Here is a 26,616-nt window from a genome sequence, read left to right on the forward strand (position 1 = left end):
TTTCCCTGATGCTCCTCAATCTTGAGGAGGAACAGGTACAGAACAAGAAATGGAATAAAGCTTTGGATAGAGAAGTTAATCATAAACTCAGCAGGGGAACTTGGGTTTAGTTCCATTTCTCTTTCAATTTTCCCCAGCTCTTTGAGAGAATGGGGAAATGACTGCTCTGGCTACTTCGTGCTGAAATGGGGCATAGTCCTGTCTAATTTGGGGAGTGGACACAGAGTTAGAAATAAACTTGGGTTCCAGGCATGAGTATTTTGTAATAGTAAATATTACATCAATGAAAATATTACCTCTGTCTTTGATTGCTTTGCCATAGCACGTGGACAAACAGTTGAAAATTATTAGGCATATTACAATGAGGATAATAATCAAAATGCATCTTCGTACTATTCTCTGAATGTATTTTTTTCTTTAATGATTAAAGCAGATGTACAATGCATGTTTAATAGGCAATAAACAGGCTGTTTTAGTTAGCCTGAAGTTCAAATTCAATAATGTATAAGCTAGACTGACTTCCCCACACCTCAGTATGTGAAAAATTCATTATTCCCCTTTTAACTGCAAATCTCTTCATAGAAAGCATTGACAATCTACATTTTTCCAACATTGCCAGAGTGGCTCAGTTTCCTGCTCTGGGTGCATTTATGTCCATTGGAGTTAAGCCTCTTTTTTGCCTCATTCTCTATTTTGGGGCAAAACAAATCAGACATAAAAGACAAGCATAGGTATGCTGACAGGGAAACATTTTATAAGCTACATACACATTTTATCAGTTACACCCAGTCATCACACAAACCTTATACATGTGCTTCAAGTAGTAAACTTAAAGCCAGCAGTGACACACATGAGTATTTATACTCAGACAGCTTCATTAGACAGTATTTTCCCATCCTGAATATTGGAGTCAAAAGTATGGTCAGAAGTAAAACTAGAATTCTTTACATTTCTTGCCAATATTTCTCTCTAAAATGCCCAGGGGCCCTCTGGAAAACTCAAAGTTACCTAGACAAAGAAACTTACAAACTGTAATCAAAAGCAGCTTACTAACAGATGGCCAAAAACACGTGAAAAGGAGTTGTCATTGTGGCTCAGTGGTTAACAAACCCGACTAGGATCCATGACGCTGCAGGTTTGATCCCTGGCCTCACTCAGTGCGTTAAGGATCCATTGTTGCCATGAGCTGTGGTGTAGGTCGCAGACATGGCTCAGATCTGGCGTTGCTGTGGCTGTGGCATAGGCTGGCAGTACAGCCCCAACTAGACCCCTAGCCTGGGAACCTCCATATGCAGCGAGTGCGGCCCTAAAAAGACAAAATGGCCAAAAAAAAAAAAAAAAAAAAAACACACACACAGACATGAAAAGATGTTCAACATCACTCATTATTAGAGAAATGCAAATCAAAAGTACTATAAGGTACCTCCATAAACCGGCCAGAATGGCCATCATCAAAAAGTCTACAAACAATAAGTGCTAGAGACGGTGTGGAGAAAAGGGAACCCTAGTACACTGTTGGTAGGAATGTAAATTGGTGCAACCACTGTGGAAAAGAGTATGGAGATTCCTCAGAAAACTAAACATAGAACTACCATTTGATCCAGCAATCCCACTCCTGGGCATCTACCCAGAGAAAACCATGACTTGAAAAGATACATGTACTCCAATGTTCATTGCAGCAGTATATACAATAGCCAAGCTATGGAAGCAACCTCAATGTCCATCCACAGAGGAGTGGCTAAAGAAGATGTGGTACATATACACAATGAAATATTACTCAGCCATAAAAAGGAATGAAATAATAGCATTTGCAGCAACTTGGATGGACCTAGAAATTATCATGCTAGGTGAAGTTAGTCAGTGAGAAACCGTCATATGCTAGCAATTATATGCGGAATCTTAGAAAAGGACACAGTGAACAGAAACTGACCCTCAGACTTTGAAAAGCTTATGGTTACCAAAGGGGACAGATTGGAGGGGAATGGGATGGTGGTTTGGGGTAGAAATAATGTGAAATCGGGTTGTGATGATGGTTGTACAACTGTAAATGTAATAAAATTCATTGATTTTTTTTTTCAAAAAAAAAAAGCAGCTTACTAGTCCAGGAAAACTTTGTTTTCTTAAAGAGAAAACCAAATTCCAGCCTTGTACCAACTTATGGTTACTAAAATCCAACACCCATTTCTGATAAAAACCCTTCAGAAAGTGGGCATGGAGGGAACCTACTCAACATAATAAAGGCCACATATGACAAACCCAGAGCTAACATCATTCTCAATGGTGAAAAGTTGAAAGAATCCCCTCTGAGATCAGGAACAAGACAAGTATACCCACTCTCACCATTACTATTCAGCTGGTTTTGGAAGCCCAAGCCACGGCAATCAGAGAAGAAAAAGAAATAAATGGAAAAGAAGTAAAACTATCACTATTTGCAGAAGACATGATATTATACCTAGAGAATCCTAAAGACTCTACCAGAAAACTGCTAGAGCTCATCAACAAATCTGGCAAAGCCAAAGGACACAAAATTAATACACAGAAATCGACGGCATTTCTATACACTAACAATGAAAGATCAGAAGGAAATTAGGGAAGCAATGCCACCTAGCATCGCATCCAAAAGAATAAAATACTTAGGAATATACCTACCTAAAGAGACCAAAGACCTGTACTCTGAAAACTATAAGATGCTGATGAAAGAAATCAAAGATGACACAAATAGATGGAAAGACATACCATGCTCTTGGACTGGAAGAGTTAATATTATCAAAATGACTATACTACTCAAGGCAATCTACAGATTCAATGCAATTCCTATCAAATTACCAAGGAAATTTCTCACAGAACTCAAACGAAATATTTTCAAGTTTGTTTGGAAGCACAAAAGACCCAGAATAGCCAAAGACATCCTGAAAAAGAAAAATGGGACTGGAGAAATCAGGCTCCCTGACTTCAGACTATACTACAAAACAACAGTCATCAAAACCATATGGTACTGGCACAAAGACAGAAATATAGATCAGTGGAACAGGATAGGAAGCCCAGAATCAAACCCACACACCTACAGTCAACTAATCTATGACAAAGGAGGCAAGAATATACAATGAAGACAGCCCCTTCAATAAGTGGTGCTGGGAAAACTGGACAGCCACGTGGAAAAGAATGAAATTAGAACACTCCTTGACACCACACACAGAAATAAACTCAAAATGGATTAAAGACCTAAATATAAGACCAGATACTATAAAACTCTTAGAGGAAAACATAGGCCAAACACTCTCTGACATAAACAACAGCAACATCTTCTCAGATTCACCTCTTAGGGTAATGACAATACAAACAAAAATAAATAAATGGCACTTAAGTAAACTTAAAAGTTTCTGCACAGCAAAGGAAATCCTAAACAAAACGAAAAGACAGCCCAAAGAATGGGAGAAAATATTTGCAAATGAATCAACAAGGGATTAATCTCCAAAATTTATGAACACCTTCTGCATCTCCATACCAAAAAAACAACCCCATCAAAACATGGGCAGAAGATCTAAACACACAGTTCTCCAAAGACATACAGGTGGCCAAAAAACACATGAAAAGATGTTCAACATCACTCATTATTAGAGAAGTGCAAATCAAAACCTCTATGAGGTACTGCCTTACACCAGCCAGAATGGCCATCATCAAAAAGTCTACAAACAATAAGTGCTGGAGAGGGTGTGGAGAAAAAGGAACCCTAGTACACTGTTGGTGGGATTGTAAATTGGAGCAACCACTGTGGAAAAGAGTATGGAGATTCCTCAGAAAACTAAACATAGAACTACCATTTGATCCAGCAATCCCACTCCTGGGCATCTACCCAGAGAAAACCATGACTTGAAAAGATACATGTACTCCAATGTTCATTGCAGAAGTATATACAATAACCAAGACATGGCAACAACCTAAATGTCCATCCACAGAGGAGTGGCTAAAGAAGATGTGGTACATATACACAATGGAATATTACTCATCCATTAAAAGGAAAGAAATAATGGCATTTGCAGCAACTTGGATGGACCTACAAATTATCATGCTAAGTGAAGTCAGTCAATGAGACACCAACATCAAATGCTTTCACTGACATGAGGAATCTAAAAAAGGACACAATGAACTTCTTTGCAGAACAGATACTGACACACAAGCTTTGAAAAACTTATGGTTTCCGAAGGAGACAGTTTGGGGGGTGAGAGGATGCACTGGGGTTGTGGGATGGAAATCCTATAAAATTGGATTGTGATGATCATTGTACAACTATACATGTAATAAAATTCATTGAGTAAGTAAAAATTCATTTACCTAATTAAATTCAATCTAATCTTTTTTTTTTTTTTTTGTCTTTTTGCCATTTCTTGGGCCGCTCCTGTGGCATATGGAGGTTCCCAGGCTAGGGGTCGAACCAGAGCTATAGCCACTGGCCTATGCCAGAGCCACAGCAATGCAGGATCCGAGCTGCACCTGTGACCCACACCACAGCTCACAGCAATGCCAGATCCTCAACCCACTGAGCAAGGCCAGGGATCGAACCTGCAACCTCATGGTTCCCAGTTGGATTCATCAACCACTGAGACACGACAGGAACTCCTCAATCTAATCTTAATGTACAAAGTTCTTTTCTCAAAGTACCTTTTTTTCCCCACAAACCTATCACTTTCTATATCCACATTAACCTGTCCTATATTTTTCCCCATCCAGAAAGAACCAACTTTATGACAAACTTATTCTGCTTTTATCTCTCAACAAAAATATCTCCATTTTTTTAATATTTTTTCTTGCCAACACATATCCTTGCTTCATGCACTAAAGTGGTTCCCTTATCATTTTTACATATTATAATTTATTTTTTTTTTGTCTTTTGTCTTTTTTGTTGTTGTTGTTGTTGCTATTTCTTGGGCCGCTCCCGCGGCATATGGAGGTTCCCAGGCTAGGGGTCCAATCAGAGCTGTAGCCACCGGCCTACGCCAGAGCCACAGCAACGTGGGATCCGAGCCGCGTCTGCAACCTACACCACAGCTCACGGCAACGCCGGATCGTTAACCCACTGAGCAAGGGCAGGGACCGAACCCGCAACCTCATGGTTCCTAGTCGGATTCGTTAACCACTGCGCCACGAAGGGAACTCCTCTAAAAACTATTTTTAAGTAACACCCCTGAAATGTTATTTTTCTGAAAGTGTTTAATCAACAGCTTTTATCCCATTTATCTGTATTTTATTACTAATGACAATATCACACATAGACATATGTGCATCTAGACAGAGATCTCATAGCTTTATCTTAAAAGTTATTTATGAATCAGTATTTCAATACAGAACTTAGTAGTCTATCAATAACAGTTGAAATAAGTTAAGTTTACAAACTTCAGTTTAAAAAAGTCTGTTTTTTTCCTGGATTGAAGTTTTACTAATTAACGCAAGACTGCAGTTTCAGGTAAAGTGTGTTTGTTATTTTGACATGGTAAGAGTTAACTTCAGGCTAGGCTATAAGGTTTTTTTATACATATTTTTATTCTCTCGAGGTTAGAATTCTGAAAAGTGTTTTTTTGTTTTTTGGGTTTTTTTTTTCTTCTTCTTCTTCTTTTTTTTTTTTTTTTTTTGCTTTTTAAAAGCATATGGAGGTTTCCAGGCTAGGGGTCCAATCAGAGCTACAGCTGCCGGCCTGCACCACAGCCACAGCAACACCAGATTCGAGCCAAATCTGCAACCTACACCACAGCTCACCGCAACACTGGATCCTTAACCCACTGAGCGAGGCCAGGGATCGAACCTGCACCCTCATGGTTCCCTGCCAGATTCAGATTCGTTTCTGCTGAGCCACAACGGGAACACCTGAAAACAGTATTTTATCAAGCCAACTCTCTAACTGCATATGCAAAAAGAACCAGTTTTGGAATTTCAAGAGTTTCATCTTAACCAATTTTCTTCAGAGTCCAAAGAATACTGTTGCCATACACTGTTAAAAATCATTTTCAAATCCAGCTAGGAACCATGAGGGTGCGGGTTCAATCCCTGGCTTTGCTCAGTGGGTTAAGGATCCAGTGTTGCCGTGGCTGTGGGTTAAGGATCCAGTGTTGCCGTGGCTGTGGTGTGGCAGCTGTAGCTCTGATTGGACCCCTAGCCTGGGAACCTCCATATGCTAAGAGTGCAGCCCTAAAAAGCAAAAACAAAAACAAAAACAAACAAACAAAAAAACAACTTTCCTTTTCCTTAGTCATAGTTTCATAGCTAAAATCTTTCTCATGAATTGAACCTGAATTTCTCATTTTTCAAAAGGCAGCAAGAATACCAGTCACACAAATGGAATATATACTCAAATTCAGATGACACAACTGTCACAAATCCTCTGAGAGGATGACCAATACAAAATCCCAAACACTCCCCAATACACACGGTCCTTGACAGCTGATACACATCAGAACCAATTGGTGAAATGTCCAAATAGCACCTCGTGCTCACAAACTGTCCTCAACAGTAGACATAAGTCAGAACCAATTGACAAAAATGCCTAATGCTCACAAACAGTCCTCAATGTCAAACACACATCAGAACCAATTGGCAAAAAGCCCAAATAGCATTTCATGCTCAAAAGAGAGGTTTGGGGATGCAAACTCCTGGACTTACTTGGTCTTGGAGCTCGTCAGCTCATCCATATGCATCTTTCTTTTCCACTGAGGGAAAGCAGAAGTTGGCAGCCAGTGCTAAACAGAGGAGAAACAGGGAGGGTCCTCGAAACGAAGGGTTTTGGCAGCTGCAAGGAACATCCCCCTAAATCCCTTTCTAGGGCTAGTAGCCACGAGCAGTGGGCTCATCTCGTCCATCCCTGTGCTGTCATGGTGGTGGCTCTCTATTTGGAAAACCTTGGGAGCTAGATCTCGCGAGAGCGCAGTCCCGTGTGGATGCCAAAAACTTACTGAAAGTGGACCCAGCTGCTTGCTACTCAGAAGCTAATAGAAGCAAAGTTGGTGGAAAGTTTGCTTTATTTTGAAAGATGGCAACAGTGGCGGGAGTGGTGGGGATGGTTGTCCAAAGGCTGACTCCCAACCTTGACAGCCAGTGCTCAAGAGATTTCAAAGGGCAGTTTCAGGGGTGCATAGGTAGAGGGAGGGGGCCATATGGAGAAACAGCACAGTCAGCTCTCTCATCTTGAAATGGGTCATGCGGTGGTCTGACCAGCATCATCTTGATTGTTTTAAATACAGTTAGTCTTCAGTTCCAGGGTCAGTTTGTCCCTATTTCCTTGAGGTCATTTCTTAAAATTGTGGCACCTTAAGTCATGGCTACAGTCTGGTCATCCTGTAGTTAATTTCTTGCACCTGGTGGGGGTTTTCAGTCTCTATAAAACAGCTTAAAGGATTCAGCTAAGAATATGATCTATAGCCCTTGAGGAGGAACTAAAGGTCCTTGACTTTGCTTACTGACTAAACTACTATTGTTTTGTCCTGTTTGATTGTCTTCCTTTGCTTCTATATTTTCTAACCTCTCTGATTAAACTTATTCTTTGGCTGAAGTTTTTCTACAGACAATAGGCAGGTGGAGGATATGGGGGTTAAGGACCATGGGCTCCTGCTTCATTTCAGGGACAAGTATGAGTTTTCATTTGAACCATCTTTCTCTTAACCATTCAGAAGATTAGAAAATGCTCCTGTTTTCCCCCTTACCAAAATACTGTGTGAGTCCTTAGAAACTCCTATTGGGAAGGAGCATGTCTGCATTTAAAGTATTGAGAACCTCTGACCTGCTAGTTATTTTACATAGCATGACATATCAAGGCTGCTGATTTCCGCGTGAAAGTTCACTAAGCTGGCTGTTCAGGAGAGGTGAGATGTCGCTGCAATGGCAAACTGGTCCTGCTGTGGGCTGCAGAGCTGAGGGTGAGCAGTACACTAGATGGAGCTTTTTTCAGTGTGTTTTTGAAGACAAGGGTGTGAAACCTGATTTTGCAGACTTGGAAAATGTAATTTAAAAAAATTCACACCAATGATATTTTTTCTTTTTTTAAAAATTGAGATATAGTTGATTTATAACATACCAATAAATTTCTGATGTTCATTCAAGAGGTGCTTTTTAGATGTCATTCTTCTCTTTAGAGATTCACGGCAGCCCTATGAGATTGGTAAGACCTCTTATTTTGACAACACCTCCGACTTTAATTTCAACCTAGTCTAAACTAGTGACATCATTCAAAAAGTGACATCATTTACATATCTGGACTTTGTGTCATAGCTCAGCAGTTAATGAATCTGACTAGCATCCATGAGGACACAGGTTCAATCCCTGGCCTGGCTCAGTGGGTTAAGGATCTCACGTTGCCGTGAGCTATGGTATAGGTAGCAAACGCGGCTCAGATCTGGCGTTGCTGTGGCTGTGGCGTCGGCTAGCACCTATAGTTCCAATTCAGCCCCTAGCCTGGCATATTCAACCTCCATATGCTAAGGGTACAGCCCTAAAAAGATAAAAAAAAAAAAAAAATCTGTGTATCATTGTGTCACCTTTAAAAAAAAGTACAGCAGTCCTGCTTCTACTTGTAAGTAGAAAGCAAACCCAGCTTATCATGCACCTGTAAGGTTTTCTGTAATTATTTTCTCTAACACAAACCAGTCTCCAGTATTCTTGAATTTGTGAAGTCGTTAATATAAACAAGTCAGAACTGTTAAATTTTTTCTTTATAGTGTTATCTGCTTTCACATTTTCTCTATTAGACATTATTAATAAGAAAGGAATTTTATTTAAAATTGGCCTGTATTTTTATATGTGGTGTAAACCCCTCAGTCTCTTTTGTGAGCAGGGCAGATATTCAGTTTCAATAGAAATAAAAATAGAATAATCTAAAATAGGGTAGATACGAAGGCATTAGACTTGTAGTAATGTTCAAGTTGACACTTTAGAACTTCCAGTGTGTCTTGGAGACGACAGTAGGCTCTTTACAAATCACCTTTGTTTACTCATGGTATCTGTACGCCCAGGGAGGTGTGGTATTGAGTGGAAAGCCTCGTCCTGGATGACCTCCCTGCTAGGTTTCCTATTTGGTGCCTTCGGACTGCTTCACAGTAGGATTCACGGCAGAACTATTTGTCCTGAAATCCTGAGTGTTATTTACTCTTCCTTAATAGATCCTCCTAAGATTCTGCAGGACCTCACTTGGCCGTTTCTATGGAGGGAGTTTCCCAGGTCCCTTCTTCTACACACTGATTAATCACACACATTCACAGTGCGATTGGAACACCACCCAAGGGTAATATGTCATTGTTGTCAGAGACCTTTCATATGAATTGCCTCATTTCCTCCCTGTAAAATGTCTATAGTTTGGGCCAGGCTGGTTTTATTAGCAAGGAAATTGAGGTGTGAACTCATGGTATTTATTCCATAGCTCCAGTATATAGCTTCTAAAATCCTTTTAGGAGTTCCTGTTGTGGCGCAGTGGTTAACGAATCCGACTGGGAACCATGAGGTTGCGGGTTCGATCCCTGCCCTTGCTCAGTGGGTTAATGATCCAGTATTGCCGTGAGCTGTGGTGCAGTTTGCAGGCACGGTTTGGATCCTGTGTTGCTATGGCTGTGGTGTAGGCCGGTGGCTATAGCTCCAATTAGACCCCTAGCCTGGGAACCTCCATATGCTGCAGAAGCGGCCCAAGAAATAGCAAAAAGACAAAAAAAAAAGAAAAAGAAAAAAAATCCTTTTAACAGTAGACTTGGGAGTTCCCATCGTGGCGCAGTGGTTAACAAATCCGACTAGGAACCATCAGGTTGCGGGTTCGATTCCTGGCCTTGCTCATTGGGTTAACGATCTGGCGTTGCCGTGAGCTGTGGTGTAGCTTGCAGACGTGGCTCAGATCCTGCATTGCTGCGGCTCTGGTGTAGGCCGGTGGCTACAGCTCTGATTGGACCCCTAGCCTGGGAATCTCCATATGCCGCGGAAGCGGCCCAAGAAATAGCAAAAAGACAAAAAAAAAAAAAACAGTAGACTTGAACAGACACTGTGGCTTATTATTACTTCTTGGTTTATTTGTTTTGCTTCTAGGGATGTATTTAAAGGTGAGGGGAAAAAAAATCCTGGTAGATTTGGCAGTGTGTAACACAAATTATAATAAAACTGGAAGAATAACTAAAAAACAAAAAATCTTAAGCAGAGATTCTGAAAGTTCTTAGAGTATGGTTGCATCCAAGTCTTACCCTGATTCTGTATTTTCTTCAGAGGTACCGGTGCTTAGAGCAAAGTGGATATTTGCTAAATATCAATTAAATAAATGATCAAGCATTAACTCTTAAATATAGCACCCTCTAGAGCAGAGTTTTCAAACTGAGGTCTGTAGAGAGAAATTGGAGGTTCTATTAATTTGTAAAGGAAAAAAATTACATCTTTAATTGTATGAACTTCTAACTGAAATGCAGCATTTTCTTTCATCATGAATGTAGAAAGCAAAGCACAGTGGTATTACTAGGACCTGTGACTTAGTAACCAGTAGAAATTGCAGATATTTTCATGTTATGCTACAGGGGAAGCAAACACTTTGAAATAAAATCTTTACTAATCTGCTTTGAAATTACATTCATCATTAGATATTTTGATAGATCTTGTTGTTTAGTGTGCATTGATAAAGCAGCACTTATACACAGACTTTTTTGAGGTTTTAATAACTGCAGCATATTGGAGTTCCCACTGCAGCTCAGTGGAAATGAACCTGACTCGTATCCATGAGGATGCAGGTTCTATCTCTGGCCTCACTCAGTGGGTAAAGGATTCAGCGCTGTCGTGAACTCTGGTGTAGGCTGAGGATGCGGCTCAGATCTTGCTTTGCTGTAGCTGTGGCATAGGCTGCCAGCTGCAGCTCAGATTTGACCCCTAGCCTGGGAACTTCCATATGCTGCAGGTGCCCTGAAAGATAATCTGGCTGTCACCTGACTTGGTAAGAAGAGGCAAGAACTTTGGGTGTGTCTGCCTTTACCAGGTTGTCGAATGACCTTTTTCAGACAAATTTCAACAATCAAGTGGATTTTTTTTGTGTGTATGTGTCTTTTTGGGGCCACGCCCTCAGCATATGGAGGTTTCCAGCCTAGGGGCAAATAGGAGCTACAGCTGCCAGCCTATGCCACAGCCACAGCAACTTGGGATCTGAGCCGAGTCTTTGACCTACACCACAGCTCACAGAAACACCAGATCCTTAACCCACTGAGTGAGGCCAGGGATCAAACCCACATCCTCATGGATCCTAGTTGGGTTCATTAACCGCTGAGCCGCAATGGGAATTCTGAAGTGGATTTTCTTCATTCCTGTTGAGTCTAAGAAACACAGAAAATGAAAATGACCCACAGAGCAAGTATATCCACAAATATGGGACATTTAGGATTCATTTGTCCAACAAGAAGAAAGAGTAGTTAACCTTGAGTGTTTCTTGTGTACTAGGCACGGTTTTCAGTGCTTTAACATGTATCTCATTTAATTCTCACAGTGACCTCTGACTGAAATAGTCTTGCTATCCCCATTCCACAGATGAGAACACCAAGGCTCAGGGAAGTTAAGAAGCTTGCCCCAAATCGCACAGTTAGTAAGGTGGGATACTGAGTTTCAAAACTAGGTTGTCTGGTCTAACTTTATGTCTTAGTTAACCATTCTCTCAGAGGAGCTAAATGAGAAAAAGAAAATTATACTTAAGAAGAAAGCTCATTTGGTAAACTTGAATAAAAGCAAACCCTCAGTTTTCAAATATGTCTGTAGCTTCTTTATTTATAAATGTGTCTGACATATTCAGAATCCTTTTTTTTTTTACTCAAGGTCACAGTTCTAGGTAGCTTTTTTTTTTTTTTTTTCCCCTGCCTTTTCTAGGGCCCCTCCCATGGCATATGGAGGTTCCCAGGCTAGGGGTTGAATAGGAGATATAGCCGCCAGCCTACACCACAGCCACAGCAATGCGGGGATCCAAGCTGCATCTGCAACCCACACCACAGCTCACGGCAACACCGGATCCTTAACCCAATGAACAAGGCCAGGGATCAAACACGCAACCTCATGGTTCCTAGTCAGATTTGTTAACCTCTGAGCCACGACGGGAACTCCTCCAGGTAGCTTAATTTCAAGATGAGGTTTCCTTCTTCCTTGTGATTTTTGCCCCTGTGTCCATTGGTCTATATATCATGCTTCCTCAGATTCAAGTGGAAATGACTCTGTGTGATATAGATTCTTCTTATCACTTAACATTCAGCAGACACTAGCCATGAGGGTTGCTATGTTGGTATGTAGGTGGCTGTGGTTCCTTTTCCAGGGGCCATGCTTGTTGGTAACTTTTTGGTTAAGGGGCATTTGTCAAGAAAAGAAATCTCTCTGGCTCAAGTGCAAATAATCTACTGACCACTTCACCTCTGAATGTACCTGGCACAATACTTTTCCTAAGGAGAAGAGAAGGTTATGAAGCAAATTAGGAGTTTCAAGTCAACATTCTCTTGTTTGCCTTTGCTGTAAAGTATTATTAATGAATCAGTCAACAAGTATTTATTGAGTGCCTGGCGTGCACCCATAATCTTTTGTGAGCTTGACTGTTTGAGTTCCAGCGGATATTTTGTGGCTAAGTAAGTGACAATATCTAATTATTCATTTTCTTTCATTATCTAACTAGGGACTTTGCACTGGGTTGGGCTGCACAGGACAGTCGATTGAGGCTCTTGGCTGACATTCTGTACTGAGTTGTCTACCTTGCTTGTGTAGGAGGAGTGAGTGGGGAAACCTGCATATTATACCAGCCCCCTGTCCCATTTTATATTTGTAAAATTTAATTTAAACAACGCAAAAATCAAAGATCAAAGATCTAGTCCAACCATAATTACACAGCCCATGTCTGCTTCATGTTCGAATAGGCCCAAGTCTTCAGGCCAGCGCCTAGCATTACATAGGTGCTTAATAAGTGCTTCTGAAATTAGAGAAAATGCAAAACATCTTTTTTTTCTTTTTTTGCTTTTTAGGGCCACACCTGTGACATATGGAGTTTCCCAGGCTAGGGGTCAAATTGGAGCTACAGCTGCTGGCCTACACCACAGCCACAGCAACTTAGGATCTGAGGCGAGTCTGGGACCCAGCATAGCTCATGGCAATGCCAAATCCTTAACCCACTGAGCAAGGCCAGGCATCGAACTTGAAACCTCATGGTTACTAGTCAGATTTGTTTCCCCTGCACCACAATGGGAACTCCGATATTTTTAAATTGTATTTATTTATTTTTATGATTTTTATTTTTCCCATTATAGTTGATTTACAGTGTTCTGTCAATTTCTATTGTACAGCAAAGTGACCCAGTCATACATATGTATATATGTTTTTTCACATTATGTTCCATCGCAAGTGACTGAATATATAATTCCCTGTTCTGTACAGCAGGATCCCCTTGCTTATCCACTCTAAATGCAATAGGTAAAACATCTTTTTAAATTAAAAACAAGTTTTTCACCTTTCTTATCTTTTTTGTAAAAACCAAGCCAAATTAAAACCCACATATAGAATAGAAAAATCATTTTATTTGTTCCCACCTTCCAAAGATTGCCTTCATCTAACTAAAATCCTAAATGAAACAAAAATAGAGGCACCATAGTATGCACTAAGTCTTTGCAAATTAAAGGGATAGATAACACACAGTGCTTACCTTCTGAAGGGAGGGGTCAAAAGCTGCATGAGGGAGTTCCCATCGTGGCTCAGGGGTGGTGAACCCTACTAGGATCCACAAGGATGCAGGTTTGACCCCTGGCCTTGCTCAGTGGGTTTAAGATCCGGAGTTGCCGTGAGCTGTCATGTAGGTTGCAGATGAGGCTCAGATCTCAGGTTGCTATGGCTGTGGTGTATGCTGGCAGCTGTAGCTCCGATTCAACCCCTAGCCTGGGAACCTCCATATGCTGTACTTGCGGTCCTAAAAAAACAAACAAAACAAACAAACAAACAAACAAAAAAACACAGCTATATGAGGTGGTGACCTAATGTGTGTGTGGTGGGTTGGGGGAGGTGCCATGTGGAGCACTTCCAAACATTGTGGTGGGTGGGGTTGAAGGAAGGAAGGAAAGATATATGATGGAAGTGAGGAGAGGTTGTGCGAGGGATGGGGACGGGACCAGAGAAAACTTTGCATTTATCTATGCTGACAAAAATCATACTAAAATGTATACATTATAATGGATTTATAAATAGTTGCCACAAGTTTCTCTCTTGGAAATGCCCACGTACTGGTTGTGTCCTTTCTGCTGTTCCCAAGTCCTGGGGCCATTTTGTTTCCAGGTGAGGACCTGACCTTCTCCCCTCTCTTGCTCACTCCTCCTGTGACGGGCCTCTTCCTTGGGGCCATTTTCCCTGCTTTTAGAAGTCTACAGGGTCAAAGGTGGAAGCAGAGAAGCTCTGGCTGCACAGTTTCTCCCCACGTCTCAGTCACATGGTCATGATGCCCCCCCCACCTCCCAGGTGTGTGCCTGGGTGCCAGGCGTTGGGGGGAATTGGAGGTGCTATTATCTCTGAAGGTCCAAGGCAACCATAGGCATGCAGAGTGCTGACAGCATCAGGAGCCCTGGGCACAGTGTCTGGTGAGCAGGGCAACCGGGTACTCAACCCTGTGGGCAGATTATCCTGGGACCCTTAAGCCTACTTCATTACCTGCCACCTGTCAGCTTGCACTCCTTCTCATCAATTCAGATTCCAATGTTGATTTATCTTTGCTTTTTCCTTTAAGAATAAAAATGCTTGGCAAGCAATTCTATACAGATTGACTGTTCTCCCTTTCTTGTGAATCCAGCATGTCTAAGACAAAGCTGGAACGGACTCAGGTGGGAAATTGACATGATGGCTCAGCTTGCAGCCTGGCGGCCCCTCCTGGGTGATGGGCTCAGACAGACCATAGCGGTTTCGAGTTACAGTTTGTACTCTGAGCTTCTGGTTTGTATTTTGAAGCCTGTGACATAGGCCACATGACCTGCTGGTCCCGGGAGTGAGATGCCTGTGCAGTCCTCCCAGGCTGCAGGAGGGAAACTTGGAATCACACAACACATCCCAACTCTCTTTCTTCTCTGTTTCCTTCTCAGATGCACGGGTGGTTTTAACGAGGACTGCATCCAGGCCAGGGTGTACTTCAGCTCTTCGGCCGCTCTGTTGGGTGCCGTCTCTGGCCTTTGTTCGGTCCCCACCTTCTCCATGGAGGTGGCCTGGGCTCCCGCTTTTCCTGTGCCTGAAATGAGGAGGAGATGGTTTGGGAGGGGGGTGATTGACAGCAAGCTGTTTGTTAGCAGCCTGCCTTCTGCCACGGGAGCTCAGTGACTGGCAGTGACAGTGTTTTAAAAAATAAAGATCAGAAAGAGAACTCTGCAGAAGCATCCTGTTAGTTAATTTTTTTGTAGCAAGTGGAGGGAAGGCCTGCTTGTGAGGCTATGAGCCCCACCACCCCATCAAGAAAGGAAGGTTAGGAAGCCCCTTTGGGACCTTCCCCTCTTCTGTCTTAGGCTCCTGGCTGCCCTTGAGTGCAGGTAGGAGGCCCGCAGTACTTCCTGAAGGGAGGAAAGCTCTGGAGACTAGGGGCGTGTTGCAGAGCAGGGTTGGGGCAGGAGGGAGAAGCAAGGGGAGCCATCCTCCTACAATCTACTTGTTCAGTCAGCCATGCTAGCACCCGGACATGGCCTGTGCTGATCATCTGGGGCATGGAGGAAGGTGGCATGTGGCTTATAACATCTGAGACACCTTGGGGCAAACTCATAAATGCATTGTTAGTACTTTAATCCAAAATTTTAATGTTTATTCATTTTTAAAATGTATTAAATAAGTATTTAAAATTCTTACTGTATACATATATGTGTGTATATATATATATAATTGTATATGTGATTGTGAATATGTATTCACACAAGTAATGATTAGAAACTTAGAAACTTTAGGAGTTCCCGTCATGGCGCAGTGGTTAACGAATCTGACTAGGAACCATGAGGTTGCGGGTTCGATCCCTGGCCTTGCTCAGTGGGTTAAGGATCCGGCATTGCTGTGAGCTGTGGTGTAGGTCGCAGATGAGGCTTAGATCCTGTGTTGCTCTGGCTCTGCTGTAGGCCGGTGGCTACAGCTCCGTTTCGACCCCTAGCCTGGGAACCCCCATGTGCTGTGGGAAGCGGCCCTAGAAAAGGCAAAAAGCCAAAAAAAAAAAAAAAACTTAGAAACTTTATTAAATTCTTATAAACATTTACATTTGATTCCAAGTTTATTTAGTTAGAGTCTTCTTAACCTTGCAGACCAAATCTATTAGATTTTCTTAAATGCTTACAAAAGAGAATATACAGCTAACTTTGCAGCCCAGGGTCCAATCCACCTGCCTCCTCATTTCATATCCGGTTGGCTTATTCATAGGCACCCTACCTAGAGATGTTCATGCAATGCTTAATAAAAGATATTATTGGCAGAAACAGAACAGTCACACACACCTACCCTCCCCTACTTCTTAAGATGAATTAAAAATATCTTCCTATTATATTCCCCTTTCCTTTATATAGCAGTTGCCTTATTTACTTGGTTGCCGTTTTTATATATATATATATTCATGGATAGTCATGGCCTTTACAGAGTTTACCTATTTCCTTTAACTGTACTTTCTTTTTGATGTTCAAATGATCACAAGCTGGCCAGTGAGCATCCATTTAAGCAGACTTCTCACTTCTACCCCAGACCTTTAGGAGTGGCCTTTTGCTTTCATGCAACATGCTGTTACAGGCCCATCCTGATTTTTCCTGTCCTAAGACATGAAATCAGCAACCCTCCAGGGAGACCTGTTAAGATTCAACCCAAATCTGGGCACCGGAATGTTGACCTTCTGGTGATGGGTATAGCGATGTCTTTGTGGGGCCACTTTCTTGACAGAGCTAGAAATACAGCCCTACCTCCCTTTATTGTGCCATGCTTCATTGCAGTTAAAAAACTACATTTTCTACAAATTGGAGGTTTGTAATGAGCAGCTCTGATGGCACCATTTTTCCAACAGCCTTTATTCACTTTGTGTGTCTGTGTCACATTTTGAGAATTCTCTCAGTATTTCAAAATTTTTAACTATTATTATATTTATTATGGTGATGTGAGGAATGATCTGTGATATCACTATTGCCAAAAGATTACCACTTGCTGAAGGTTCAGATGACAGTTAGCATTTTTTTTAGCCATAATATATTTTTATTTTTTTATTTGACATATGGAAGTTCCCAGGCTAGGGGTCGAATCAGAGCTGCAGCTGCCAGCTGACACCACAGCCACAGCAATTCGGGATCCGAGCCCTGTCTGCGACCTACACTATAGCCCATGGCATCGCCGGATCCTTAACCCATTGAACGATGCCAAGGATTAAACGTACATCCTCGTGGATGCTAGTCAGATTCATTTCTGCCAAGCCATGACGGGAACTCCAGCAATGTTATTTTTAAGTGAAGGTATGTACATATTTTTAAGACATGATGCTATTGCACACTTAATAGACTATAGTATACGGTAAACATAATTTTATACGCACTTTGAAACCAAAAAAATTCATGTGACTCATTTTATTGCAATGTTTGCTTTGTCAAAACAGTGGCCTAGGACTGAAAACATGCTATCTCCGAGGTAGGCCTGTAGAATTTTTTTTTAGTATCACAAAAGTCACACTGATAATTTTTTTTTTCTCTTTTGGCCACACCCATGGCATATGGAAGTTCCCAGGCCTGAGGCCAAATCTAAGCCACAGCTTCGACCTACACCACAGCTGTGGCAACATCAGATCCTTTACCTGCTGTGTCACAGCGGGAACTCCCACATTGATAATTTTAACTTAACTCTTACTTATTTTTTATTTCATTCTTTAAATGACTTTTCAGTTGTTTTCTCTGCGTGATGCCAACTTGAGGTTTTATCTCCATTATTCTAACCCCCTTTTTTTTTTCTTTCAAATTCTATTTGTAAATAATCTTTGGATTATTTTTAATTATTGACAGAAAAGGCTTTGGAGGTGGTCGGTGCTGGGTTTGTATCCAGATGCTCTTGGTTTTTGCTGTGTGATCCTAGGCAAGCAACTTAAGCTTTCTGAGCCCCTTTCCTCGTCTACCCCATGAGGAGGGTATTAGGTAGCAGCAGTCTGAGGAGTGAGTGAGATGCAAAGGGCTGATGGCTGCTGTGCAGCCAGCACTTCTCAAATGGTGTTGGATGAACATGAGAGAAAGTGAGGGGGAGCTTCTCTGAGGCTGCTCCTGGGACCTGTCCTGATTCCTGATCCTCCTGGTGTGGGGCAGTGATGGAGGAGCCCAGGATCATCAGAGAAGGAGGTGCTTTTTCAGCTGCAGTAAGCCTGGGTGGAGGGAGGGCTGACCCTCAGGAGTCATGGGACATTGGAGGCAAGTGTGGATTTGAAGGCAGATACATCTAAGTTTTAACCATGGCACCATCTCTGTAGAGCTGTGGATGGATTACTTTATTCTTCTGAGCCTTTCACACAGGAATTTTGGTGTCGAAATTCAATTTAAGACTTGCTCAAGGCCTGTAAAGTTCACCCATAAATGACACTATTTCCTTATTTATATACATTTGGTTTTCTTTCTTTCCTATTTTCTTAAAAAGTAATTTGGATATATGCAGTGTTTGGACTTGATCTAAGTTGTGTTCAGTAATATGTTACTGTCTAGATATGGCCCCACCCCACCCCCCAGACCACCACTTCTTGTTATTGTGAACTCAACACCTTTTAATTAATTATGCCGGGGAAAGCTAATAAATGATGATTCTACCTCATTTCCCTAATTATAGCTTAGAAAACTGTCCTCTCTTTTTAATTGCTCATGCTGGCTTGTTTCCTTTTGTAAAGAATTAGGGTGATGAAGATGATCACAACTAACATTTAGTGCAAACTCACTTTGTCCCAGGCACTGTGCTAAGTGCTCTGCCATGCATTAATTAATTAATGCCTCACCCCATCTATGCGGCAGGTATTATAGTCACCCCATTTAGCAGATAAGACTCAGGTGTCTAAGAAGAGCCCAGAGATGGCAAATGAGGATCCTGGACCAAACCTCAGGCCATCTGACTCCAAAAGCCATTGCTCTTAGCTGTGATATTAAACTGCCTGCCATAGTCCATCCATCTATTACCCATCCTTTCATCTATCTGTTATTTTTTGATTTTATGGCCAGGTGGGATGAATAAAAAATATTTTTTTTTCATTCATAGCCCTTGAGGTAAATGTATCAAGTCTTTATTTAAGGGGTTTCTAATTGCCCTTGACTCTTCTGTGATGTTTTGAAGAATTTGCATTTCCTATTCCTTTATTGTATCTTCATTTTTGCAAATTCATATTAGAAACTCCCCCCCAGCACACACACACACACACACACACACGGGATTGAAGCTAGTGAATGTGCTGATTTTGAGGAACCTGTTAACTGTTGATTGGTTAACTTATAAGGCCTATAATCATCTTTTTAGAAACAGCTTAAAGAACTTTAACAAACATAATGTTGTAAAACCTTAGGACACCAGCCTCAGCTCTCCTGTCCTAAGCGATGACATCTGAGAAGGCCACCTGATGGTGTGCTGTGAGGCTCTTGAGAGACCGTCACTGCTGGTCCATGATAAGGACTAAGGGGAGAGATGAGATGTGTTCAGATAATGGGGGCAGTTACAGCAGGAATTAAAATCATTGGCTGCTGATTTTAAATAGGTGAACGTCCTAGAAAATTTTAAATGTGTATCTAAGTTGGGGTCAAGGAGAGGGAAGGGCCTCATACACACAAACACACACACACACATAGTTCTCTTCTAAATTTTCTACTACTCACACAAATAGCAGATACACACACATAAACTATAAAATCCACTCACTCCCAATCTATCCATCCTATTCAAGAGCCTCCAATGTGGCTCCACCCCTCCACATCTAGTGTGGCTGGGAGACCAGCAGCATTGGTATCATGTGGGAACTTGTTAGAAATGCCGAATCCTGGGCCCCACTGCAGACCTGCTGCATTAGAATCTGCACTTTAGCAAGAGCTCCAGATAATTCACATGTACATTAAAGCCTGGGAAGCCCTGCCCTAGAGGAATAAATGCCTTTTCCTCCAAGTTCATTAACTGGAGCATCATACGCCGTTGGAAGAATAAAGGGAAATCATCCTTGTTTGATCACTGTGGAAGCAAAGAAGCTTGCTTTCCCAGCACTGGTAAAGAGTCCTTTTAATATTACTCATATACAAATTATACAGCCTTGAGTGGAAAATTAAGAGGAAAACTGAACTAAGGCCACATTTGTTTTTTTGTTTAAATTTTGGGGGGTCTTTTTAGGGCCGCACTTGCAGCATATGGAAGTTCCCAGGCTAGGGGTCGAATCAGAGATGTAGCTGCTGGCCTACACCACAGCCACAGCAACACAGGATCCAATCCGCGTCTGCAACCTACACCACAGCTCATGGCAACGCTGGATCCTTAACCCACTGAACAAGGCCAGGGATCAAACCCGAATCCTCATGGACACTAGTTGGGTTCATTACCACTGAGCCATGACCAGAGGCCCCCGACTTGTTGATACCAGCAGATGGTTACAGTACCTGACCAATAGGCTGGTGAGGTTCTGTGGGTAGTTTCGCTTCAGGGCAGTGGTTTTCAAGGGAGATTTCCTCCCATGTGTCATTTGGCAGCATCTGGAGATATTTTTACACATCACATCTACAGAGAGAGGGTGATGTTTCTGGCATCTAAATGAATAGAGGCCAGGGGTGCTGCTAAACATCCTGCAGTGCCCAGGACAGCGCCCCACAACACAGAATGATCTGACCTTAAATGTCAGTAGTGCTGAGGTTGAGAAGCCCTGCTTTCGGGGACAGAGTTTAACCTATTGTAAGTCTGAGGTCTGTTTAATTCCGTTTAATTATCCATTACTCATTTAAATGAAAAAAAAATTTTTTGTCTTTTTGCCTTCTCTAGGGCCGCACCCGCAGCATATGGAGGTTCCCAGGCTAGGGGTCGAATCGGAGCTGTAGCCACCAGCCACAGCCACAGCCACAGCAACTCGGGATCCGAGCCGCGTCTTCGACCTACACCACAGCTCACGGCAACGCTGGATCCTTAACCCACTGAGCAAGGCCAGGGATCGAACCTGAAAACTCATGGTTCCTAGTCGGATTCGTTAACCACTGAGCCACGATGGGAACTCCTAAATGAAATATTTCTTACATGCTGAACACTTAGGACCAATAAACATTAACTTCACTTTCTTTTTTGTAGGAAATAAAACATTACTGATGCATTTGTAAGGACTATTTCAGTCCCATCCTCTCACTCCTGTCCCAGAGGGAACCACCGTCCTGAAGGTGGGCTGTTTCCTTCTAGTGTGTATTTTGGTACTTTGGTTACATAGATAAATGTTCATGAAAACACTATATCATATTGCACGGGCCCTTTGTAATGGCATTCTCCTCTATTTGTATGCTGCAGGCTTTTTTTTCCAGGAGTTTGAGCAGAGGCCTGAGCAGAGAACAGGACCGTATCTGAATGAAAACAGACTTCCTTTAGGTGCTGATCCACATTTTTAAGGGAAGATGGTTTAAAATCAGGTTGAGGAAAGAAGTAACAGTGGTAGATTTTTAAAGGTGGCATTTTTCAAATGCAGAGTCTGTAGTGACCCAGAATTAAGCAAATGAACTTGTCCTGGCATTTGTTGGAGGTGATGATGGTGGTAAAGTCCCTCCCATCTACCTGCACCCTCCCTTCTCCCAACGTGGCATCTTTCAGCCGCTGCTCCCAGCATCCTTCGAAGACATTTCCTCTACCTCCGCATCATTTTTCAGATCCAGCCAGTTTCTATGGCAACTGTTAGATTGAAAGATGAGCGGGAGCGGGAGGCGAGGTTGGAGTGAGACCTCAGGGTGGTGGTGTGTGTCCCTGACGTCACCTTCTGTGCTTCCGGATAGGACGATTCTGGCTACTCCCATTCAGGGCTGCTGGCTGGTGCTGCTTTATTAGCAGGGCTGCCTGGGTCTGATCGCTATGCAAATCGCCTCCTTCTGCTTCTCTTCCTCCCCCGCTGCAATTTTTCTTTCCACTGCCCCTTTTCTCTTTTGGCTCCAGACTGTCATTAAGAATGCATAGCTTAATTCTGGCATGTTTGGGGGCGCTATTCTGCCCAGTGTTCTGGAAGGGCAGGGAGGCATGGCAGCGTTTCACTTGACGTCGATGGCGCCGTGAAGTCCCTTCTTTCCTCTGCAAGAATACTGACTATGCAGAAATTTATCGAAGCGGATTATTATGAACTAGACTGGTATTATGAAGAATGCTCAGACGGTAATTATGACTCCAGCAAAAGATAGCGGGGATGTGCAGGGCCATTGTCTTCTTCTGGGGGAGGGGGTGCCCTGGAACCATCCTGGGGACGCCGATGGAAGGAGGGGCCCCAGGACCAGCACTACATGGCTCTGACTGTTGATAAGACATGGTGGAGGAGACGGCAGGTGGGCAGGGCAGGTGGGCAGGGCTCGTGACCCTGGGAGGATCTTTGACAGTTTGTCTGAACAGGAGATGGTGTTGGTATGCAGGGCTTGCAAGCATTGCACTTCTGTGGGATTGAATTCTCTTCAGGTGATGTGTGTGTGTGTGTGTGTGTGTGTGTGTGTGTGTGTGTGTGTGCAAGCAGAGATGTGGTCCTTAGTATCCAGGAACCAGTATCTTTAGGAGGTGGTTCTCAGGACTATCAGCAGCAGACCTGGGAGAATCCACCTTTTCCTGAGGCCAGACGTGGGGGCTGTAGGGAGAAAAGGCAGAAGCGCCTCCCACCTGGCAAGCGAGTCAAATGAATTTTCCTTGTGGGATCCCACAGGGACGGGGGTGGGGAGATGTTGGCAGGGGCTGGAAGAGCCTGTATCTTTCGCCGCTGCCACCGTTTGTGCAAGGAGGGTGTGGCACATTCCAGAGGAGACTGGGTGGAGTTTGTGTGGCTGGACCGGGGAGGCCCAGGCACCGGGAAATGGCACTGAGGTGCATTCTCAGGACACAGGGGTGGGGCTTCTGGTTCTTGTGGTGTTGGGCATCAAATTGTATATGACATAGTTAACATGTCTTCTTCAATTTCTTCTTTAAAGTGACCTCCATCTCATGCCTTTACACACACACACACACACACACACACAATTAATATATACACTTAGAAGGTCCGTTCCCCAGTGATGTTATGCTCCCAGCCCCTCACAAGCCACTAATAGGTAAGGTAACTGCTTTTTAATTGAATCAAGAGTTTCAGATCATTCTGACATGACCACATTTGATTAACCTGAATGATGTAACAGGCTGGGACCTGGCCTCATTAGTAAACTAAAGAACTCCATAATTATCTCTCTATCGGCGGATTTCTGCCTTAACCATGGGTTCCAGGAGAAGGGCCAAGAAGCTTTCTCGGGGTGGGGGGAATATTTAAATGATTGAGAAACATCCCCAGCTGAATCCTGCTGTCCCCTAGCATTACATGAAGACAGTGTCATGTTGAGTCCCTGTGCATCTTTAAACATCTTGATTAATGATGGTGGTGGGCAGCTCTCAGGGTCTTGAGGGGAAAAGATGACTCCGTTTTTTTCTTTTGGATATATTATTCTTGAAGCAAGTTCCCATCCTGTTACCCAATGCCAGGAGCAGTTATCGGGATGCTTCTTTTTCAGAAACCATCATTGAACTCTTGAAGTTTCTTTGGTGATTTGTGACTCACTGAACCCTTCATAACTTTTTAAAGTCTGTACCACTGGGTCATGGAGCACTGGTTATAGCAGAGCATGCCCTGTGGATGTGTTGGGTGTGGCTGTGGCTCTGTGGGAAGTGGGGGTGGAAGGGTTCTTATTGTTTTGACCCAGTTGCTACACCATCCAGCTCTCTTTACACCCTTGTCTGAGGAAATGAAGCCAGTCACTCTCGGTGGTCAATCTGAAGGGTGAGCGGTGGCGGCTTGCTCTTATCTGGGTGTCTATCAGAACGATTTTCTCACCCAGCCCATTTCTCAGTTGAGTCTTTTGGCCCCCGAGGCAGCCAGATCTCTCCTTCCAACAGAAAAGGAAAATAGAAGAGGCGGCTCATCTGTCCAAGGGTAAATACATGTTGATTGCCGTTACTGTCAGAATGTGTGTTGAGCAAAAAGCCTTGATCCCCCATCCCAATTTGGATGAAGTGGAGAAGGCCATTGGGATGGACTTTACTGGGACGAGTGACATTTTCATAGTCCCATTTTTAAAACAGTTAGCAAAACAAGAGACTAAAAGGAATGGAAGCCCAGAACTAATCTGGTTTAGGAAACCCCACAAAAGGGAGGGAATTCAAGAATATGTTAAATGTTGCAGTTACTTGTTTATGCTTGTCTAACTAGTTGGATTCTTTCCTGACCTGGCAGGTTAGTCTGGAAACAAAGGCAATTTGCCTCTGTTTATATGCATCTTTAAAATTGCAAATCAGCCTTTGAATAGCCCTTTCATCTCATGGTCCTGAACTTCCTGCTGTGGAGGCCAGGTAGGGGTTAGACACACCGCGTTGCTTTGTCTCTCTTATTTGCCATTCGAATCTTTAAAGAGGGTAACTTCTAGGGAACTTTTTCAATACTAATAACAAAAGATGAGTCAAATGTTTTGGAAAAGATGCAAAATCATCATTTATGTCAAAGTTACAGACTCACCCTTAAATTGCAGGGTTAGCACTGAAAAAGTAATACAAGTGACTGGAACTATAGACTGCAGGACGATTAGGGACTCTTTTAACGATGGAATTAAGAAATGGCTGCTGTTCTCTTTTATCTTTGGGGTTCAGGAGAGCTTTATTCAATCTAATGCATCCTTCCCCTTTAATTAGTTTTAGTTGTGGAGTCTAATAAATCCTCTGTCCCTTCCAGCCCCCCAAACTTATAGACAGGCCCCAGAGGGTCTAACAATAGGGCATGGGGCAGGGCCTTAGAAGAGTAAGAAATTGGAGGGGCTAATTACCTAATTAATACCTTGAAGTAATTCTTAGAAGTTTAAAATAGCCAGGGATCAACACAGTGTAGCAGTGGTCCTCGCAGACTTGCACACGCATACTCAGTGTTCACAGTTTAAACCCTGGTGTGAAACAGGGTCCCTGTTACCTAAGTTGGCTGTGCCCCACCTCTCATTGCACGAAGCTCTAAGACTTGGCAAATCATGACAATCATCCGCTTGTTAAAGCAGATGCTTAGACTCACTCTAGACCAGGAGAGGCCCTGAGAAATCTGAACCTTTAGTGTGTGCTTCAGGTGACTCTTTATATCAGGTGTGTTTGGAAAACTGTACCAGTGTGAGTGGACCATTCCCAGACATAGTTCATCCTCTCCTGATAGACCCTACCCACCCCCCAAAGAAAGATGAGAACCCAGTGATTCTGCAATGCAATCTTATGTTGTTTTCTTATGTTGTTTCTTGGCTACACCAGTCACTTTAAAAATGTATGCTTAGAAATAGTGTGAGGCCTTTTTAATTTTCAGAAGGGCTTGGGTTCAAGAATATGTCCCTAAGTTAAAGAAACAGAGTGTACTTTTGTGGTTATTCTAGAAATAGGTAGAACGGCAGAAAGAACACTGCCTGGAGTCTGCCTCTGAGGCCTGTTTTGCATTCTGTGTGGCTGTGTGGTGCTAAAAAACAAAATTCAGCTGATAAACGTAAGGATCAAATTGACTGTCCTTAATAATCCGTGAACTGAGCAGAATCCCATCTAGCAAGTAGAAAGGAGTTTGGAGGAGCTGATATAATGGGAGGCTTTAATAGACAGAAGGGGACAGGGATAAGCAGAAAGCAAATTTTCTCACCTTTCTTTGGGGGATGGATGGGGCCTGTCAGGTGAATTACTTCATCCCTGCTGACTGGGAAATTGCAGACTGACTGGTTAAGGCTCCATTCCTGACAGAGGCTGAAGTTGCAATTAGATTAGGTATTAAGCCTTGGTTGGCTGCCCTGGGGCTTAGCACAAGTGACTCCATTGTGGGCCTGTTGTTTCTTTTTACCAAGTAGTTGGGCACATCCTGGGACCTTGGTGAGCCTCTGTCAACAGATTCCCCATCTAGAAAATGGGGATAACCACACTGACCAGAGCCATCTTGAAGGCAGGTAAAACATGTAAATAATGTTAAAGCTCTTTATTACCTGCCGTGTGCCAGATCACAGTGCTTGATTTTATTTTTTCAGAAATAATACTAGTTATTAACTTCTTTTTAAAAATCCCTTTGAAGAGGTAACTGGTATTTTGAACAAAGTATAGTATTTTGACCACTGTTTCTTGTGGCCATCTCTTTTATAATCATCCACCATCATTTCCTGTTTTACAACATTACAGATTTGAATGGTGGGGCAGGCTGTAGTCTAGTTCACACTGATTTTTTACATGAAGGCACTCAGGTAGATTGCGCAGTGGTTGTTCTTGAGACTTCTTATTTCATAACGATAATCTGTGGCATTCCACACAGGTAGCATGTGTACTGTTCCTTGATTGAAGTGACCTCTAAAATGTCACCCAGGGTTGAGGTGGCTGGTTTGTGAGTGAAGTTTTGTCAGGTGTATTTTAAGCGTTAGTTGAAAAGCTGCTACTGAACTTTTTTTTTTGTCTTTTTGCTAT

The 26,616-nt window shown here is 42.7% G+C and overlaps 1 protein-coding gene across 11 annotated transcripts in view; it reads left to right on the forward strand.

Moving 5' to 3' along the window:
- TRAK1 (trafficking kinesin protein 1) overlaps window positions 1-26,616 on the forward strand; it is a 106,774-nt gene that overhangs the window by 21,850 nt on the left and 58,308 nt on the right. The window contains exon 1 of one of the 11 annotated variants that reach the window (XM_047770723.1): window positions 22,100-22,311. The exons of 8 other annotated variants lie outside the window; for them this stretch is intronic. In XM_047770723.1, the coding sequence (XP_047626679.1) occupies window positions 22,248-22,311 (64 nt within the window). In that variant the 5' untranslated portion in view covers window positions 22,100-22,247. Of the gene's footprint in view, window positions 1-22,099; window positions 22,312-26,616 lie in introns of those variants that run through there. 2 more of the 11 variants (XM_047770731.1, XM_047770748.1) reach the window with 2 other exon arrangements.

The sequence above is a fragment of the Phacochoerus africanus genome, chromosome 1, assembly GCF_016906955.1.
Source record: "Phacochoerus africanus isolate WHEZ1 chromosome 1, ROS_Pafr_v1, whole genome shotgun sequence".
NCBI classification, from domain to species: domain Eukaryota; kingdom Metazoa; phylum Chordata; class Mammalia; order Artiodactyla; family Suidae; genus Phacochoerus; species Phacochoerus africanus.